General features: G+C 33.8%; 3 protein-coding genes across 4 annotated transcripts; 2 read left to right on the top strand and 1 right to left on the bottom strand.

Moving 5' to 3' along the window:
* The first annotated feature begins 3,529 nt into the window (after positions 1–3,529).
* On the top strand, positions 3,530–6,921 carry LOC146911289 (calmodulin-binding protein 60 B-like). Its single transcript, XM_085723624.1, has 8 exons — positions 3,530–3,878; positions 4,007–4,067; positions 4,177–4,223; positions 4,581–5,074; positions 5,185–5,345; positions 5,469–5,678; positions 5,841–6,015; positions 6,179–6,921. Exons 1-8 carry the CDS (start codon positions 3,739–3,741, stop codon positions 6,580–6,582), a joined length of 1,692 nt encoding a protein of 563 aa, XP_085579750.1. The 5' UTR covers positions 3,530–3,738; the 3' UTR covers positions 6,583–6,921.
* Positions 6,922–7,313: 392 nt separating this feature from the next.
* LOC146911288 (eukaryotic translation initiation factor 3 subunit D-like) lies at positions 7,314–11,229 on the top strand. The gene is made up of 2 exons (XM_085723623.1): positions 7,314–9,036; positions 11,013–11,229. Exon 1 carries the CDS (start codon positions 7,330–7,332, stop codon positions 9,031–9,033), a length of 1,704 nt encoding a protein of 567 aa, XP_085579749.1. The 5' UTR covers positions 7,314–7,329; the 3' UTR covers positions 9,034–9,036; positions 11,013–11,229.
* A 5,640-nt stretch (positions 11,230–16,869) lies between these two features.
* Positions 16,870–18,306, bottom strand: LOC146911287 (uncharacterized). 2 transcript variants are annotated; one of them, XR_015017773.1, is made up of 4 exons: positions 18,119–18,306; positions 17,529–17,733; positions 17,366–17,444; positions 17,089–17,272 (listed from the first exon to the last, which is right to left on the bottom strand). XR_015017773.1 is itself a non-coding variant. In XM_085723621.1 (3 exons), the coding sequence occupies exons 1-3, from the start codon at positions 17,845–17,847 to the stop codon at positions 17,107–17,109; spliced, it is 564 nt and encodes a 187-aa protein (XP_085579747.1). In that variant the 5' UTR covers positions 17,848–18,095; the 3' UTR covers positions 16,870–17,106. The 2 variants fall into 2 exon arrangements, 1 of the variants encoding a protein (XP_085579747.1); XM_085723621.1 differs by lacking the exon at positions 18,119–18,306 and having other exon boundaries at positions 16,870–17,272; positions 17,529–18,095.
* Positions 18,307–19,291: the final 985 nt, after the last annotated feature.

Below are 19,291 nucleotides of genomic sequence, written 5' to 3'. Positions count from 1 at the left end.
TAAGGGGACTTATCAGTATCTCACGCGATCTAACACATCTGTGGTGCGCGGTCTCTTCGATGCAGTGTGGCTGAACAGGCTCCATTAAAGGTCTCAATATTTGTGTGGCAGCTTTTCCGCAACAAACTCCCTACCAAAGACAATCTCATCCGTAGGAGAGCACTTCATCAAGAAGACATTTATTGCATAGGTGGCTGCGGTTGTCCGGAGACGACGAATCATCTTTTTTTTCAGTTGCGACATCTTTGGCATTGTTTGCCATCAGGTTTACCAGTGGCTCGGTGTCTCCTTCATTTCTCCAAATGATGGTCATGAACATTTTCATCAATTTGGTCACATGGCGGGGTTACCGAGAGCTACGCATTCTTTCTTCAAAGTTATCTAGCATGCTTGCGTTTGGACAGTTTGGAAGGAAAGAAACAACAGAATTTTCAACAACAAAGCACGGGATCTGACACAATTATTAGACAATGTTAAGTTTGTTTCTTTTTCTTGGCTTAAGGCTAATAGGCTAACTTATAATGACTGGTGGCGGCACCCTTTAACTTGTATGGGTGTTATGAACTAGTTTTCTCCATCTCCATAATTGTGTTTTATTTGGCAACAGATACTGGTTTTGTATTCATTTGAGGAGTGATTCTCTTAGCACACCTTGTGTAAGATAAATCGCTCTTGGTGATTATTAATTTCATTTTGGCTTCTTTAAAAAAAAAAAATTTAACTAGTTATGGAACAACTACATTTTGATAAGAAAATAAGATATTAAACTGGACCGCATGTTGTAGCCATATGTATTATGCTGTGAATGCATTCACATTAGTAGTTTTATACTCTGAAAAGGCAAATGTTAACTTGTGCCCTCTAGGGCACATGTTAAGGAGCTCTTTATATAAATATACGTCTCAAAAACTGTGTAGTCAACTTCTAAAAAGTTAAAATATCATGTTTTTCAATACAAAATTGCTTTTTTTGGGTTCCTTAACATGTGCCCTTAGGGCACAAGTTAACATGACCCTTGTGAAAATTAGTTAAACAAAGTCAACTATTATAAGTACGCCACACTACATTAATTTACAAGAATCTCAAACCACTAATTCTATTGAAGTAAGAAAAATATAGGTACTGATAGTGTCATGCCCAGTTAAATATTTGTGTATAACATGAAAGTTTAAGTATCGAAAAAGTGTAGTTCATGTTGAAGATAACGTAACTTTCTTGAATTAAATACTTATTACTTTTTTCTTTTCTGACTCCCAACTCTGCATTCTTTGTCAATGAAACATACTCCCTCCTGTCACTATTATAAGCAAAAGTTGACTTTTTAGGTTCATTTAATAAATAATGTATGTGGCCTATATATAGACTACATACATCATTTATTGAATGAATCTAAAAAGTGAACTTTTGCTTATAATAGTGACCGGAGGGAGTAGCTGTTTTATAAGCAAAAATATTATATTGAAAAAGAGTACAAAAGACAAGTATTTCACCCAATTATATCAAATTTACGAACTAAATATTTTAAGGCAACTTCATTGATTATTAAATCAATCTAAAAATAAACAACCACGTACTCCTACCCATCACTCCAATAAACCAATATCAGTTGTAAAACTTAATCTAACTAATTAATTTCAAAGTTGTAATTGGCCACTCTAGCAACTTTGAAAAACAATCTTGCAATTTGTTCCTTAATGATCACAATATGTTACATCTAACTAAACAAGGTTAATCTCTTAAATCATTTACCTTTAAACATGATCTCTCTATGGTGAAAAATGAGTAATAATAATTTGCATGTTACATGCAATCAAATAAAATGAGTAATAACAATGATGTAATGTCACTTTTCACGGCGTTGGTTTGTAAGTACTTGAACAAGTTATCATTTTTTTAAAATATAAACTTGAGGAACACTCCATATTTCTGCTTGTATAGTGTAAGCACAAGATGAAACGAAGATTCCTTATAGAAATTTCTCCACAACACATGAGTTAATTAATTAATCAGTGAAATAAAAGTAGGTGTGGTTGTATAAATACGAGTGAATGATAGCCACGCACGTAGTATATGTCCTTAACCTTATAATCAACGCGGTTAATTGGCCACCGACATTCCAAATTTCCAAGGATGTGGTCGTTTAGTTGTTTCCGTTACTGCTTTAGAAATTTCTGTTTCAGGTGTTTTTTTGGTAGTGAGGTGTTCTTTCTTTTTATCGATTATTATTAATAATTTTAATAAACAAAAAAAATTGTGAACCAACATGCGACTAGATATTGTAGCAGCATAAAAACGACATTAATGTGTCAGTCTTTCCACTTTTATAAACAAACATAGTAATTTTTTATAAGTTATTTGATTGCTAAGGAATATAAAATGATAAAAAAAGGTAAATTAGAAAGAAAAAATGTTACACACAAACATGGTATCTTTTACTATAAAATTATAAACTTTTGAAAAATATGATTGTTTGATTAAATAAAAAAAAGATTAAATTGTAAATTAAATAGTTTTATATAAAGGGGAAAATAATAAGTCATAGCAAAAGTTGTATTCATTTTATATATACTATAGAAAGATGAAAAAGTTTAGGTAACACTCGCAAGATGGAAAAGTTTAGGTAACACTCGCAATTAGATGGAAAAGTTTAGGTAACTCGCAAAGATATCAATTTTTTTTTTTTTTGAGAAATCAAAGTAACCTACCACTAGAGAGAATTGAACTAAAGATTTTAAAAGGTGCACACTTCAAAATCCCAAGAATACACCACAATATCAAACCTAAGTTGGTTCCATCAACCAAATTCTCACATCAACAATGAGCTTAAACTTAAGTTCATGTGAGATTTGAGTTGAATCCTTACCAAAATTAGACTAATTTGTGTTGATTGAGATATTCTATCCGTCAATACATATACTATTAAAATGTAAATGATAATTAGTGTGTTAAATGTGTTTATTAATGAACATATATTTTAATAGAAATTTATAGTTTTGACGAAAACATATTAACATCATTAATAAATTTATGGGTGAAGCTGATGATACTAGTTAAAGAAATAAGAGAAGTATAATTTTCGTGTTGAATAGAACAATTTTTAATTTTTTTTAAAAGTTAAATTCATGAATTCCAATTCGGTACTTTTTTTAAAAAGTTTATATACCTTTAATTTCAAGAAAAAAAGGTTATATACAAGAGTTCAATGAATCACTTTGTAGTACCATATGATTTTATTCTTTTTGGCAAGCTACTTTTAGTATATTCTCTTCTATAATTAGTTAGGCCTTATGTTAAAACAAAATCATTAGATCAATTTCATTATCAGGAAAGAATAATTAGAACTTATGTACAATAACTAACTAGTATCCAAAAAGGAGTACCACTTTTGTCATAATTATCATGTATATGTGATATCACTATGTTCCTAGTAATGAGGGAGAATTTTCCTTGAATCTTCCTTATTTTCCTTAAAAAGAATCCATAGGATATTCTATACTATAAATATAATGTGGTGCGGTGATTTTGTCTTAAGTTATTATTAACTTTACTCTTTAAAGCCAAAATTGATAACAAACCAGTCCTAGAATTATTGATTTGTTTGCCACTACTTCACTTTATTTTGAGTTGTAAGTTTGTGTAAGAATCTTAGTGCTTCTTGTGTTTGGTTGTTTTGTTTATAAATAAATACATTTACTTTCTGGCGGTCTGGCCTTTTCAACAAAAATAAAATAAAATTGAATGGCATCAAAGAGGGCATCTCATGTGGGTAGTTCTAGTAGTGATGACGAGGATCTTCATGGTCCTTCAACTAGTACTAAGAGAATAAAACATGGGAACCAAGAAGAACAACAAAAAGAGATCCAACACCTTTTATTTCCGTACGTGTTTTATTTTATTTTTATTTTTATTTGATGTAAATATAATAAGTATAATCCAAATGTTCCGCATCTGCATGTACCTCTACATGTTCCTTTCTTATTTGACTTGACTTCTTCTATTTGTGCAGCACTACTAGCGCCGCCAGTAACACCTTTGCGTTTTGCATTGAACGTTTACTTCGAAAAGTGGTAAAATATCCAATCATTCATACTCTTACTTTATTGTCTTTCTTGCTTGCTCCATGGATTCTAATAATGGATACCAATCTTTGATACTTCTGTTTTGTTCCTCAACTAGACGCAAGAGGTGATTCCACCTATGCTCCACCACTACCTAACCCCAAGGTATGTCTATTTTTTTTTTTATTATGCATCTTTGCATTTTAGTTGTTAAAAATGTAAATGGTATCTTTTGAAGTAATTATGTACTATGTCACGTTGATGTTGATTTTGAAATGGTTACATTTTTTTAGTAAAATTGTTTTTACCTTTAAAATTAATTTTGATTTAATTTGAGTGGTGAAAATGTATATGCCACCACAAAAATAAATTTTGTAAAAATGAATTGGATTAAAAAGTGAATTGAATAGTCATATTTAAGACCTAAAGGCAAAAATTAAGATTTCAGATTTAAGTTAGAATAAGTTTGAAGAAGCAAAATCAATTCTATTGTATTGATAATGGCTTGTGTTTCTAATTTAGTCGTGGATTGACCCTTGACGAGTTGGCCAACACATCTGGAAGGAGACGTTTGCAATTGTGTTTCATGAACAAATTGCCTGAAACAATTTTCACATTCTCCGAAATCAAAGCTGAGGGAGATGAACCACTTCAAATTGAACTGCGTGATGCTGGAAATCGGCAACGCATAGTCACGGAAGAAGGTTCCTCGATGAAGATCCAATTATGTGTCCTATATGGTGACTTTGAAAAAGAGGATTGGACAGCTGAGGAATTTAATACTCAAATTGTACCTCCAAGAGTTGGAAAAGGACAACTACTGAAAGGAAATAAAATCATTACACTAAGAAATGGAGTTGCTGATATCAACAAAGAGATTGAGTTTACAGATATATCAAAGAGAAGAACTGGTCAATTTCGGCTAGGGGTTAAAATAGTTCAATCTAATTCAATTGGAGCGTGCATTCGGGAAGGTAGAAGCGAACCTTTTAAGGTCCTGGATGTTCGAGGAAAGGGTAAGTCCTAAATCTCCGACAAACTTTAGTAATTAGTTGTTAAAAAATGTATATGGGATCTCTTGATTTTGATTTTTACATTTTTATGTGTTGACTTTTGATCATTTCAGCTTACGAGAAGCGCGATCGTCCATCATTGAATGATAAGGTATGGCGTCTGAGAGGAATACGTAGAGATGGAACACTTGACAAGCAGTTGGCATCGGATGGAATACACACTATTAAGGATTTTTTGCAGCTGTTGATAACTAATGAAGATTCATTAAGAAATGTAAGAAAATATACTGTTGTTTGAAATATTATTGTGTTCAGTAATGATTCTCTACTTTGATCTTGAAGTTATTAATTTGGTTGTTTGATACTATTTCATATGATTTTTGGCTTTGGAAAATAGAAAATAGACAAGACTGGAGGGAAGTTATGGAAGAAAATTATTGCACATGCTAAACATTGTGATGTAGATGATGATGGGTGCTACATCTATTATGTAACAGAACAACCAATATCCTCCCTTGTCTTTAATTCAATTTTAAAGGTTGTGGAGGTGACTTTTCATAATCAACAAAACTCTCGTTCTATACAATCTCTCAATCCACATGAAAAGGTTTGTACTTGTATCCTACTTTCTTTGGCTGTGAATATTTGGAGTGAACTTTATATGGATTCTTAAATTAAAGTGATTTATATCTTACCAAAATATAATTGTGTATATATAGTACTAGTACCTCTTAACCTGATATGATCAAAACACTTCTGTCATTGGCAGTGCTTGGTGGAAGAAGTTAAGCAGCATGCTTACAAAAATTTGATTGATCTAAAACCATTGCCAATTGATACCACAATACATGGTATGGTGGAGACATCAGCAAGTGTACAAACTGCACAATATGGTGGTCAAGATCAAGCCCTGCAACAGTTTGACTTTCTAATTGCTCAGCAAGGTACTCTATATACTTATATTCTGCATAAACACTTTTGGATGCATTTCAAAACTGAAAAAGTCTTGAGTTGTCTAGGCGATGAGTCTTGAAGAGGGTATATAACTATGTTTCAAAACTTTTTATTTTCACTTTTTGTTGCTGATATCCTAATTCTATCATTCAGGCCTGTTGAGTGCTAATTCTACAAGCTTTGACCTACCATTTCCATGCCAACCAGAAATGTGGCCGTCTACCTCAATCTCACAAAGTGGACTTGTAGGTTCTGAATTTTGTGATCAAATGGCAGCCTTAGGAGAAATGTTGTCGCCATACTTTTCTGGAGAAGAGGTATCACGGGTTGGTCTATTTGGAAGTTACACGTTGGAACAAGTAAATGCAAATCCTCTGTCCTTTGTTTATGATGATGGAGCAGGATCCAGCAATCATTATTCTTCCCCCAATTTTGTTGTGCAAACATCAAGCAAATTGAAACTGAAAAAATATTGGCAAAAGATTCGATCTACTCTCAAATGGTTCATGTTGTATGTAGCTAGAAAGAGGGCACAACTGTTTTATGATCTGTATTAACTTTCATTTCCCTTAGTTCATGCTTTTTGCTTACTCAAAAAATACTGGTTTTATTCTTATCAATATTAAGTGCAATGAGAAGATCCTGTAAGCAAAAAGTATGAAGCTGTTATAAACTGTCTGTTAACAATATATACTCCTCTAGATTGAAATATAAGACTATAAGTAGAAGACCTTATAGACTAAGAAGCAAGAACTAGCATATATATTGTGTCAATGTGTATAATACCCAGTTAGCTAGCAGTTTTGTCATTTGCTTGTAAAAATTGCATTATGATTATACATTCAGCCGTGTAAAAAATTGAAAATTGTTAAAACAAAATTTACACATTACTCTCATGCATTTATCTTTTATTGTTACATTTGTGAGAAGAAAAAAAAATTAACTTCTCTTTGTGTATATTTTCTGATGTTGCTCTTTTGAAGAATATTAGTTGTGAAACACGTATAGTTCGATATTTAGCTCACGTTCACGTTCAGTGTTGGTTAATTCAAATCCATCATTCTCTAATTGATAGGTTCTCTCTACCATTCATTCTATTGTCTCCTAATCTATAAAAAAAAAAAAAAAAAAAAATATGTGTTGAATGGTGAAAAAAGTGATAAAAAGGAGGTGTAGATAGTAAAAGAGTTAATTGGGTTAAAATAGTTTATATTGGCCCTGTAAACAGGCCCATTTGTTCCACACTTATCTTTCAGTCTGAAAACAGAGTGTGTCTCTTCCAAATTCTTTCTCATTCACCAAAAATGCCTTCCGCTGCAACATTCGACCTAGGCGCCGTTCCCTTCAACCCTGACGGATGGGGCCCACTCGAATCCACTGCCGATAACACCAACGTTCCCTTCGCTCCCTTCTCCCGTTCCGACAAACTCGGCCGTATCGCCGATTGGACTCGGAACTTCAACAACAACAACAACCCTAACCGATCTAAAAACCCCGCCGATACTGCTTTCGATTTCACCTCCGACCCTTCCTTCCCTAACTTCGCCGAAGACGACTCCTCTTTCCGTCTCGTTGACGGTAAACCCCCTCCCCGTCCCAAATTTGGCCCTAAATGGCGCTTCCAACGCCAGCTTCAGCTTCCTCAACGTCGCGATGAAGAAGTCGAAGCCAAGAAACGTGAAGCTGAGAAAGAAAGAGCTCGCCGTGATCGTCATTACCAGAGCCGCTCTAACCCTAGCAATCACCGCCGTGAGCTTTTCAAATCTTCAGTTGATATTCAACCCGAATGGAACATGCATGATCAGATCCCGTTTTCAACTTTCTCCAAACTGTCATTCACCGTCTCGGAGCCAGAAGATCTTCTCCTCTGTGGTGCCCTTGAAACCTACGATCGTTCCTACGATCGAATTGCACCGAAGAATGAACGTCGTCTTGAGAGGTTTAAGAATAGGAATTTCTTCAAAGTTACCACCACTGATGACCCTGTTATTCGTAGGCTTGCGAACGAGGATAAAGCTACGGTTTTTGCTACCGATGCTATTTTATCTACGCTGATGTGTGCTTCTAGGTCTGTTTATTCTTGGGATATTGTTGTTCAGCGTGTTGGGAACAAGCTTTTCTTTGATAAGCGTGATGGGTCTCAGTTGGATTTGCTTTCTGTTCATGAGACTTCTCAGGAGCCATTGCCTGAGGCTAAAGATGATATTAATTCTGCTCATTCCCTTAGTGTTGAGGCTTCTTATATCAATCAGAATTTCTCTCAGCAAGTTTTGATTAGAGATGGGAAAAAGGTTACTTTTGATGAGCCGAATCCTTTTGCTAATGAAGGGGAAGAGGTTGCTTCTGTTGGTTATAGGTATAGGAGGTGGAAGCTTGCTGATGATATGTATCTTGTTGCTAGGTGTGAGGTTCATAGTGTTGTTGATGTTAACAACCAGAGGTCTTTCCTTACTTTGAATGCGTTGAATGAGTTTGATCCCAAGTATTCTGGTGTTGATTGGAGGCAGAAGTTGGAGACACAAAGGGGTGCTGTGTTGGCTACTGAGCTTAAGAATAATGCTAATAAGTTGGCTAAGTGGACTGCTCAAGCTCTTTTGGCTAGTGCTGATATGATGAAGTTGGGATATGTGTCTCGTATTCATCCTCGTGATCATTTCAACCATGTGATCTTGGCTGTGGTTGGGTATAAACCTAAGGACTTTGCGGCACAAATTAATCTGAATCCAAACAATATGTGGGGGATTGTGAAGTCTATTGTGGACTTGTGCATGAAGTTGAATGAGGGGAAATATGTTCTTGTGAAGGATCCATCTAAGCCACAGGTTAGGATTTATGAGGTTCCTGCTGATGCATTTGAGAACGACTATGTGGAGGAGCCAATACCAGAGGAGGAGCAAGTTCAACCACATGCAGATGGTGCAGAGGAGGCTGTTGATGGTGCAGAGGAAGTTGCTACTGCTACTTCTACCAATGATGTGGAAGATAAGAAGACTGATGGTCATGCTTAAAAGGTAATTTTTCTAACTCAGTTCCATGCTCTGCTTGGGTTTATCAATGTCCTACATGTTAGCGTCGCTTTTGATTGAGTTATGAAAATGATCTTGGGATTCCTAATATTTTATGATTCATTCATACTGAAACAATTTTTTTTCCCTGGTTATTATGATATGGGGGTATTTTGTAATTTTTTTGCTGTGGTATATCATAATCTTACGATAGACTTCCTTTATGATTGTTTAGTTTATAGGTTTCATCGAAATTTAAACTGCAGTTGCGATTAGGTCATGTTCCTGGATATTGCATGAAATTGGAGACGAATGTGGCTCATGTGGCCACAGTTATGGTTATGGGTTCTCCAAAACCATGTTCCGACACAGTCAGACTCAGGTGTCTGGGATGCAATTTAAAACCATGGGTCTCAATAGGATTTTATTGCACATGTTGGTTTCAGTTCGTAACAGTTTGTTTAGAATTGTCGTCCATATAACAAAACTTCAATGGTTTATGATTTATTTTTAAGGGTCATGCTAACTAGGGGAACTAGTTAAGAAAGTTAAAAATAGAAAAAGTTTCATTGAAAACAACAAGTTTTGACTTTCAAAAGTTAAATTCTTCTTTTTTCCACAATTCCCAATACAATCTTTCTATATTGGTTTTCTTATCTAGTGCCCCGGGGCACTATTTAGCATTTCCCTTATTTTGATAAATTTCCCTTCATTCCTTTTCAAAATTTGTGTGGCATATTCGGAAATCATTTATATCCAAATATTTGTTGGTAGATTTGTTGTTCGTGTTCCTGCTAGTTGTTTTGGTTGTTGTCTGTGAAGCGTGGACACCTCTAGGACTAGGTGTGTCGCAGTGTCCAACACACGTCGGTGTCCGAAACTCCTATGACACTCATACGACACGTGTCGGACAACCAAGACCGGTGTCCTAAATAAAATTGTTTTTTCTTTACTTCGACGGGATAAGATTAGAAATGACACCATTGGAGAGTGAGAGTGGGGGTAGCACCTATAGTAGAAAAGTTGGTAGAAAATGGGCTTAGATGGTTTGGAAATGTAGAGAGAAGACCCGTAGATGCCGTCGTAAGAAGAGTAGATCAAATGGAGGAGAGTCAGATTAAAAGAGGTAGAGGGAGACCTAGGAAAACTATTAGAGAAACCATTAGAAAGGATTTAGAGGGCAACGAGTTGGATCCAAATATGGTGTATGATAGAACACTATGGCGTCATTTGATCCATGTAGCCGACCCCACTTAGTGGGATAAGGCTTGGTGGTGGTTGTTGTTGTTGTTGTCGACACTCCTAAACTGGTGTCTGACACCTATAAAATACTCATAAGAGCCGTGTTGGACAACTCAGGTAGTTTCATCTGTTGCACTTTGCTTTAGAACAAATACGTATCTAAAATCCAGGTATATATAAGGGAAGAGCCCCAACTATGAATCGTAGTTTCTGATCCCAAATCCAAAATGGTCTGCCCGCACTGGAGTATGTTCTTATTGGGCTCCACCTCTCCAATGCCACCTGATTTAGCAGTCTTTGTGTCTCTGAAAAGTTATAACAAGTGTTTTCTGAAAAAGTTAATATTTTTATATCATATATTTTTCTTGTTTATTTCTCTCATTCAGTTAGAGAATCGGCCAGGTATAGGGTACATTTTAGATTGAAGTTTTAAGAAGACGCGGCTTGAAGTTAAGGTTTGTGGGTGTTGTGGTTTTGTTATTGGTTGGGGTGAAGTTGAAGTTATTCCTCCTGTATTATGTACCATGATATATGTGCAAAGGGTTGGCTGTGTGCATGAAAAATCTCTGTTTTAAGTTTTGGCTGATATTTTGTAGCACCAGACTGACTGTTAAGTATATCCAATGGATCAGTAACCGATGCACCCTTTTTGAATGTTGTTTGATACACAACCCATAATTTGAAGCTTATCTGCTAGTATATACCGATAAATAATGTCAGACTTTTTTGGATGGATGCAGGTTCCTGTTTATGGGATTGTGGACTGTTTACTTGTAGCAGAACTACTCTCAGGATCATTTTTACTTCTCCAGTTATATTTGAAGGACAAAATTTTGCAATACAATTTTTTTGAAGCATAATTTCTTGAATTTTGTGATGCAATAACTGTTTTTTGTTTGTTTGTCAACCATGCTACAACTGTTTGTGCTCTATAAATCTTAGCATATTTAGCGGGAACCAGGGGTGTTTAAAAATCATGTCATGATTGTTAGTTGATCATCATCTTAGCATTCTGCCTAGGTTTGTTAGCTAAACTCCTTGAGTTATTTTGTGTTGCATCATAATGGTTTGTGATCTTGTTTTTTTAAGAGATAACGCAATAACTTAAAGTAAAAAAGAAACACGCAAAAGCAAATCAACTACTCCCTATGAAATAAACCATTTCGATAGCATTGGCTAAGAATATAATCTAAACTAGAGGGAGGGTCATTCAAAATGACCCAAGGCGAATTGCTTTTTGATCCCATCTTCGTAATATAATTAGCGCAAATGCTTGCTTTTAAACATATCGGCTTCCTGATGACACCACTAAAAGGATACCAAATCCTTGATGTTTTGAACTTTACTGCCAAATAAATTTTAAACTTTTGTAGTCTCCAAGAAGCTTGAAAAAGCTTTTGTTGAGTCTTGAATTCTGCCCTCATGGTGTGGCACAAAAATCACCTAAACTTTAATTATAATTAAAGTCTGAATGCTTTTAATTAAAGTCTTTATTTTTCATCTATAATTACAATTTCGTAGCAACTCTCCACCAACTTCACTGTTCATGATAAAATCTTAAAACAGGCCTAACAAAATTAAAATCTCAAAAACAAGGGAAATGCTCATTTGAAGGTAAGTAGAAATTTTATCTTGGATTTGCGTACTCAACCGAAAACTGTTGTTGACACATCACGTTTGGCTGAGAAACACATATAAACTACTCAAATGCCCCCTCGGCAGTTAACTGCCGCGGAAATTAACTGGCGGCAGTTAATTGCCGAAATTCCTGGACTCATGGTGTTATACAGAAACTGTTTGTTCCTTTTATATGAAGAATATTGTTTCATTCACATGTAGAAGAAGAGTCAAGTTTAAATGATTTTGTGGGCTTTACTTCATCAATTGCACACAAATTTAATTAAATTAGATAAAAAAATAATAAAAAAAAAAAAAGAGGATTGATAGAAATAGGTTAGTTTAGGTTTGGTCTGTTCCATGCGATGAATTGAATGAAAGAACGAGAAGCAGAAGCATGTTAAACCCAAGCAGGAGACATTTTAAATCTGGAAAATAACAAAAATCAACCAATACTTTAATTCATGCCATGGCTTTTCTTTGGATTACTCATAACACGAGACCCAAATCTTTGATTCATTCGAATCAAATATAAATATCAAAAGAATTGATGTTGTCGCATGAAGTTTGGAAAATTCAAGAAATTGTAAGTCTGATATTTGGGTGAAATGGAGCAAGGTTAAGTGGGATTGATACAGCACTCCTCTGCAGTTAACTGCCGAGGTTTTCCTCGATAGTTAACTGCAGTCGGTTCCCCTTTTTCCTCGGCAGTTAACTATCAAATATAAATATCAAAAGAATTGATGTTGTTGCATGAAGTTTGGAAAATTCAAGAAATTGTAAGTCTGATATTTGGGTGAAATGGAGCAAGGTTAAGTGGGATTGATACAGCACTCCTCTGCAGTTAACTGCCGAGGTTTTCCTCGATAGTTAACTGCAGTCGGTTCCCCTTTTTCCTCGGCAGTTAACTACCGAGAGGTATTTTCGTCTTTTACATGTGTTTCTCAGCCTTCTCATATGTGTCAACAGCAATTTTCTACTCAACTCATAACATCAAAAGTAATTTTTTATGTATAAAAGTTTTCAATTTCACTCAAAATCAATTCTTGTAAAAGCTGAACCAAACATACCATGGAATGTCATATATCTCAAAAAACAAAAAAAGAGATGTTTTAAAGGTGCGGCTTGTTAGTTGTTACACTAAGCAAACACAACTTTTAGACTGCACTTATGCTAGAAGTGTTGTCGTGGGTGCAAAGCATACCTACTTTACATGTTTTTTTATTTATTTTATAGAGGTGACATTTAGTATGGGTCAGGGAAGCTGTTTCCAACCATGGTCGATCTATAACATCCAGAAATTATTAAGATAAAGAAGGCATTAGATGATTTTTTTTACAGGGACCGAAGACTATTGGATATCAACCAAAACTAAATTATGCAAATCTTGTTTGTGAAAATTTTGAATATAGAGTGATTTAGTGATAATTTTATGAGTTAGTTGAAGGAATTAGAGATTTATGAGTAATGATTTCACCAAAAAAATAGACTTAATAAAAAAACTTCACATCAATTTAAAATGTATAATCAACATGTACTTTATCAACTTAACATAACATATCAGCATTTTTCCATTGTCCAAAAATTCTTCATGATGTTTGTGAAAGAGAAAGACATCCAAAAAATTATATTTAATATAGAAAATTAAGAAAATAACATTAAAAAAACAAAGAAAAAATAATTCTTCATGATGTTCCTAGTTATAAGGGAGCCTGCAATGAATTGAATCATCACATTTGACTAATTAAACCCCACGAATGAGATTGACGTCACATCTTCACCTAAAACCTAAAGACATTAGACATATTTTCATCTCACTTATATATTGCTTAATATATATTATTGCATCCATTATAGAAGTTTAATTCATGTGACACATTAACATTTTTTCCTTAAGTGTAAGACTCTATGTTTATCTGATCTGGTGAGATAGCGAAATAAGGTCAGGGGCACAATATCGTAAAAAATGTTGGTTGGCGGCGGCTTCATCGAGGGGTGTTTTTGTTTGTTTCTTTTATGCAAAGAGAGAACGTAAATTAAAAAAAGAAAGAAGATGAATAAGAAATTTGAACATGAGATAAATGATGTGGGAAAAAACTAAGGAGTGTGTGTAGATAATATAGTGAGTTGTTTGTAGTTTTATTGATTTTGTTGAATGCATTGGAGATTGATGGGTAAATATATAACCGCGAAATATTAGACTCATTAAAAAATACAACATCAATTTAGACACATAATACATCATAATATTCTCTCTCTTAAGTATGAGAAAATTCTAGCCTGTGCTTGTCATTAGTGTCCATAATAATATTAACATATTCTGTTGGGATTTTATATAAAATTTAATGAGTTTTAGGCGGACATACAAGTTTGTGTTCAACAAGATGACACTACACAATTGTTAATATGTTACCATCGTACTTGTTACTATTATACTTAGATAGGGCCCTGATACCCTATTAAAGTGAGAATCCTAGAAAACTATTCTGAAAATATTCCTCATCTTATTGATAGATCAAAGTGAATATTACATTATTAGGAAAGAAAAAAAATAGTGAATATTACTTAGCCATACCCTACGTAAGAAACAAAATACAAACAGTAACTAATTGCTTTTATCTATCCTACCTAATTGTGATAGTTACGTGTATCAGGAAGCATTTTTTTGGAGAGCAAAACAATTGGATTGTAAGTTTGTGCACTAAAACTTGAAGTCCAAACTTATACTAATCTTTGGGGGCATTAACTTAATAAATATTGTAATTTTATATATTCAAGTGGTGCATAATGTAGAAATCTGATTGGTGTGTTTGATTATTTATATATTCTCACAGAGATATAAAATTGTTGCAGGTGATTGAAATGATGGCTGACAAAGTTGGCGTGCCCATGAAGGTTGTAGTTAAAAGAGCGAATGATAAATTTGCGACGTTAACTGTGATTCTGGAGGAATCCAATCTCAGCTTGTAGGAGACTGTTGCAAATTACACAAAAAAAGTGGCCTTTTTTCATAGATGGCAAGTTCAAGTGTGAATAAGTGATACTGATATATTTGGTGTATTTTGCACAAGTTTTTTTTTCTTCTTATTTTTGGTTCTACCAACTTGACAAAAAAAAGGTTCTACCAGCTTTATTGTACACCATCAACGCTAAATTTTTTCTTTCTTTTTAGATAGAAAATATAGATAGATTTTTTCTTTTTTGACAGAAGAAAATATAGATGGGTACATGTTAGTGATTGATTTTTTTTAAGGCAATGTTAGTAATTATTTCTCCTTTGTTAATATTTGTCTTGGACCTCATTTGCCGCGTTAATACCCTCTTTGCGGTTTGTGGTTTCCGGTCACAATAGGCAAATCGGAAAGGTTTGAAGACTGTCTCGAGTCAGAAAAGGCAAACCAGACAAATCAGACTTTGTTTTCATGTGCGGTTTTGCTCTCGTTTTATCCTATGCAAATCCGATTTTTTTTAGAGTCAAACAAAGAAAATGAAGTTTTTAAGTTTATATATGAGAGTAAAGGGCGGGAGAACATTTTATCCCTTACCCCAACAATTATACCTTTACCCCTACAAATCATAAAAAAAAAAAAATACCAATTTTAACCCTTTTTAAACTAAACTCTCACCCACTAACCCTTTTTAACCCTTCTTAGGGGCTTCCTCAATACTAGATAATCTAGCCAAGAAAGAAAGGCAAAACATTGGAACAAATCACACAATTGTACAAGTCCTTCGGCTAGCGCTCATTGGCACACAAAGATAAGATAAAGGATATGAACGAGACAAATAATAAAAAAGATTCGACTATTATAAATAGATAAAAAAAACTGACAATCTATAAAAAAAAGACTTGACTATTAATATTCGTAAGATCATGAGTCACGATACATTTCACATATACTTATCTAAAACACGACAGATCTAAGTCAATCCACAAGACTTACATTAGATTAAAGGCTTAATTGCAGTTTTAGCCCCCTAACTTTCCCAAAGTTGCGATTTTGACCCCCTAAGAAAAAAAACTGCAAAACCGCCCCCTAAGTTTTGCAACTGCGGCAGTTTTGGCCCCCAAGGCCAATTTTGACTCGGTCTACGCTGACGTGGCACCCTAAGTTTTGTAGTTTTTTTTCTTAGAGGACAAAAATCGCAACTTTGAGAAAGTTTAGGGGCTAAAACTGCAATTAAGCCTAGATTAAAACCTAATGGTCTCTCGATATTCATAAAAGATCACAAGTCACAATTACAGTGGCGAGGACTACATACCATTATATACGAAAATTAAAAATGAGTTTGATATGCTACATATACAATATTTACATATTCTATTGGGATTTTATATAAAATTTAATGTGAGTTTTACGCCGACATACCAGTTTGTGTTCAACAAGATGGCACTTCACAATTGTAATTTAACAAAACTCTATCAAATTTGAGCCAAATTCATGCAAATTCGATATGGCACCCTAAAGATTCTAAACCCACCCATAGTCAACGATCAACAAATCTAACATTAAAAAATAGGAGATAATTCTAAACACGTAAACAGCAAAACTACCACATCCAACAAAATGAAGACTGTTGGGCAGGGGTGGATCTGAAATTGAATTATCAGTGGGGTAAATTTTTTTTATAGGAAGTAAAACTAAATTTTGGCAAAATAAATTACAAAAATAACAACATATGTATTAATCATAACAAATCATCAATCATTTATAGACAAAGTACAACGTAAGTTGCAAAAATTATATATATATATATCTTAGAGCAAGCACGTGAGTGCGGACACGCACGCGCGCACACACAAATATATATATATATATATATATATATATATATATATATATATATATATATATATATATATATATATATATATCTTAGAGCAAGCAAGTGCGTGCGGACACGCACGCGCGCACACAAATATATATATATATATATATATATATATATCAAAGTTGCAAAAAAATAACATAGTAAGCGTTATAGCATAAAAAATCAGATTGCAAGAATTATAAGATCAAGTTCAATCATTCAATATAAGTTCAGAATTATAGTCATTCCTTAGATCAAATTATATAGTAAGAGGCGCACAACCACGGTAAAACGAACTAGAAGTTCGTAAAAGTAAGTCAAACCAGAAATTTAACCAACAAAACAACGTGGTAAATATCCTTCAAGATTCCAGAATCACATCCACCTCCAGCAAGAATCACATCCTCAAACACCTTGACCAGCAGTACCTTGACCTTGACCACCTCCAGCAGCACCTTGACCACCTGCATCCAATACACGCATCCAGAAACGACGTCGAATCTTGACAGCATTGCGCCTTTGGACTGCGCTTCCAGAATGAAGATCATCATAATGAATATGCCCCGGGTCTCTGTAAAGAATGAAAAGGAAATAAGAGAATGTTATTCAACACAGCCAGTTCAAAATATAAAAAATTGTTAACTTAAAAAATATTACTACTTACATATGAGTGAAACTCACTCCAACTTGTTCCACTGCAGACTTCAGAGTGTCCACAGCTTTGGTAACTTTCTTCTGGGTGTCTGCCCAAATTCCAAATGAACAAGTAGATAATTATTAATTAATAGAGACATTTGGAGACATTAAGGAAGTTGTATATAACTTACTTGCAACAATATAGTGATCAAGATCCTCTCGTCCTAAAGCTTTCTCAAGTGCTTTATAACGATCTCTTAAATGCTGAATGTGCTCACGAACAAGCTGGACACGAGAAGCCCTAAATCCAGAAATGCCATCAATGATAGATTTCTCATGAGCTCTCTGAGTTGCTCTACGTGCACGCACATGCGGTGCCAAAGCTGAAAGATCATGCTGTATACAAAGAATAACTAAGAATAAGAAGATAAGGCATTTAACAAATTGTTTATAACGAAAATGGAACAAAGTTCTGCAAACATAACACAGAATCAGAAGATCAGGTAACATCGAACAACTTGTTAATAACAAAAGTAACAAAGTCAAATCAAGTAACAATTTATAAAGAAAAGTAAACAAAAAGTAATATTAAGCAAGTTGTTAACAAAACAAAGTTAGATGTTACTTCAATTAGCTTCTTCAAAAAAAAACAAAGTTAGATGTTAGATCAAGTAACATTAACGAAAATGGAACAAAACCAAGTTAGATAAACAAACATTTTATAACAAAAATGAAAATCGAAGTTAGAAAGTAACATTAACGAAAAAGGAACAAAACGAACTTTGATTAGGTAAAATAAAATGAATCAAAAGGATGTGTGACTATCTGATGTTACAGGGGGTTAACATATATTAACCCTTATTTATAATATAGATTTCCCTTCGGTGTTTGTTTACTATCTGATGTGGGACTACTGGTTCAAGTAATCCTATCTCTCAATGTTTTCATATCAATGAGGTTCACCTAACACTGTTTGGTAAAAAGAAGCCGCAAGCTAGCTGATAGCCGACAAGCTAGCTGATAGCTGAAAAGCTAGCTTATATATGATGACTGATAGCTGATAGCTTATAGCTGAAAAACTTGCTTATTAAAAATAATGTGTTTGGTAAAATTAACTGTTGAAGTGACTGATAAGTATAAAATGACATAAAAGTACATGTATGTTTGCTCTTCGTATAAATTATGTTTATAAAAAAAAAAATTCCTTACAATGCTATATGTGATATATGAATTCAAATTATATATTTGTTTAATTAACTTCATTATTGTATTTTTTTTAGGAGATAATCGTATCTTTTTAGTTTACAATTTTTTTATGGAAAATTATATATTTTTCTTTAAACTAGCACTAATAAATATGATATATGTGTGCAATATAAAGAACAACATACTTTATACTCTCAATTTGTAAAAATAAAAATAAAAAATTGGTTTATAGATTGAACAGAGAGATGAGATGAACCCTACGTAAAAGAAAAGATATAAGAAGAGGCATTGGCAAAACGTGGGCGGTTTTTTCTTGCTAGTGGGTAGGTTTTATCTTTTATAAAAAATAATAAAATAAAACTAAAGGTTAAAAATGGTAAAATGTATAAAAAGCTATAAGCTACAAGCTAAAAAGCTACTTGAAATAGCTTCTCAAGAAAAGCTATAAGCTCGTGAAAAAAGTTTGTTACCAAACACATCATGTTTTCATCCAACAAGCTTATAAGCTAGTCCGACAAGCTATAAGCTAGCTTTTTTGTGTTACCAAACACAGCCCTAGTATGTCTTTAGATTTTTGCAATTTTTTTTTTATTTCCATTGATAGTATTAATATTTTCATTCTCTATTTATAGTTTTAATTAATTTTTTTATTATCTAATGTATTAATTATTATATATAATAATTAACATATTCACTTATCTCTCCTGAGATCAGCTTGAATTACATTTCCCTTCACTCTCTATTTTTG

The sequence above is a fragment of the Medicago sativa genome, chromosome 7 (genome assembly GCF_051527215.1).
Source record: "Medicago sativa cultivar Bolivia chromosome 7, Bolivia_mono, whole genome shotgun sequence".
In the NCBI taxonomy this organism is placed as follows: domain Eukaryota; kingdom Viridiplantae; phylum Streptophyta; class Magnoliopsida; order Fabales; family Fabaceae; genus Medicago; species Medicago sativa.
Note: the sequence above shows the minus strand (reverse complement) of the source record. Positions and strands in the feature narration are given on the sequence as shown.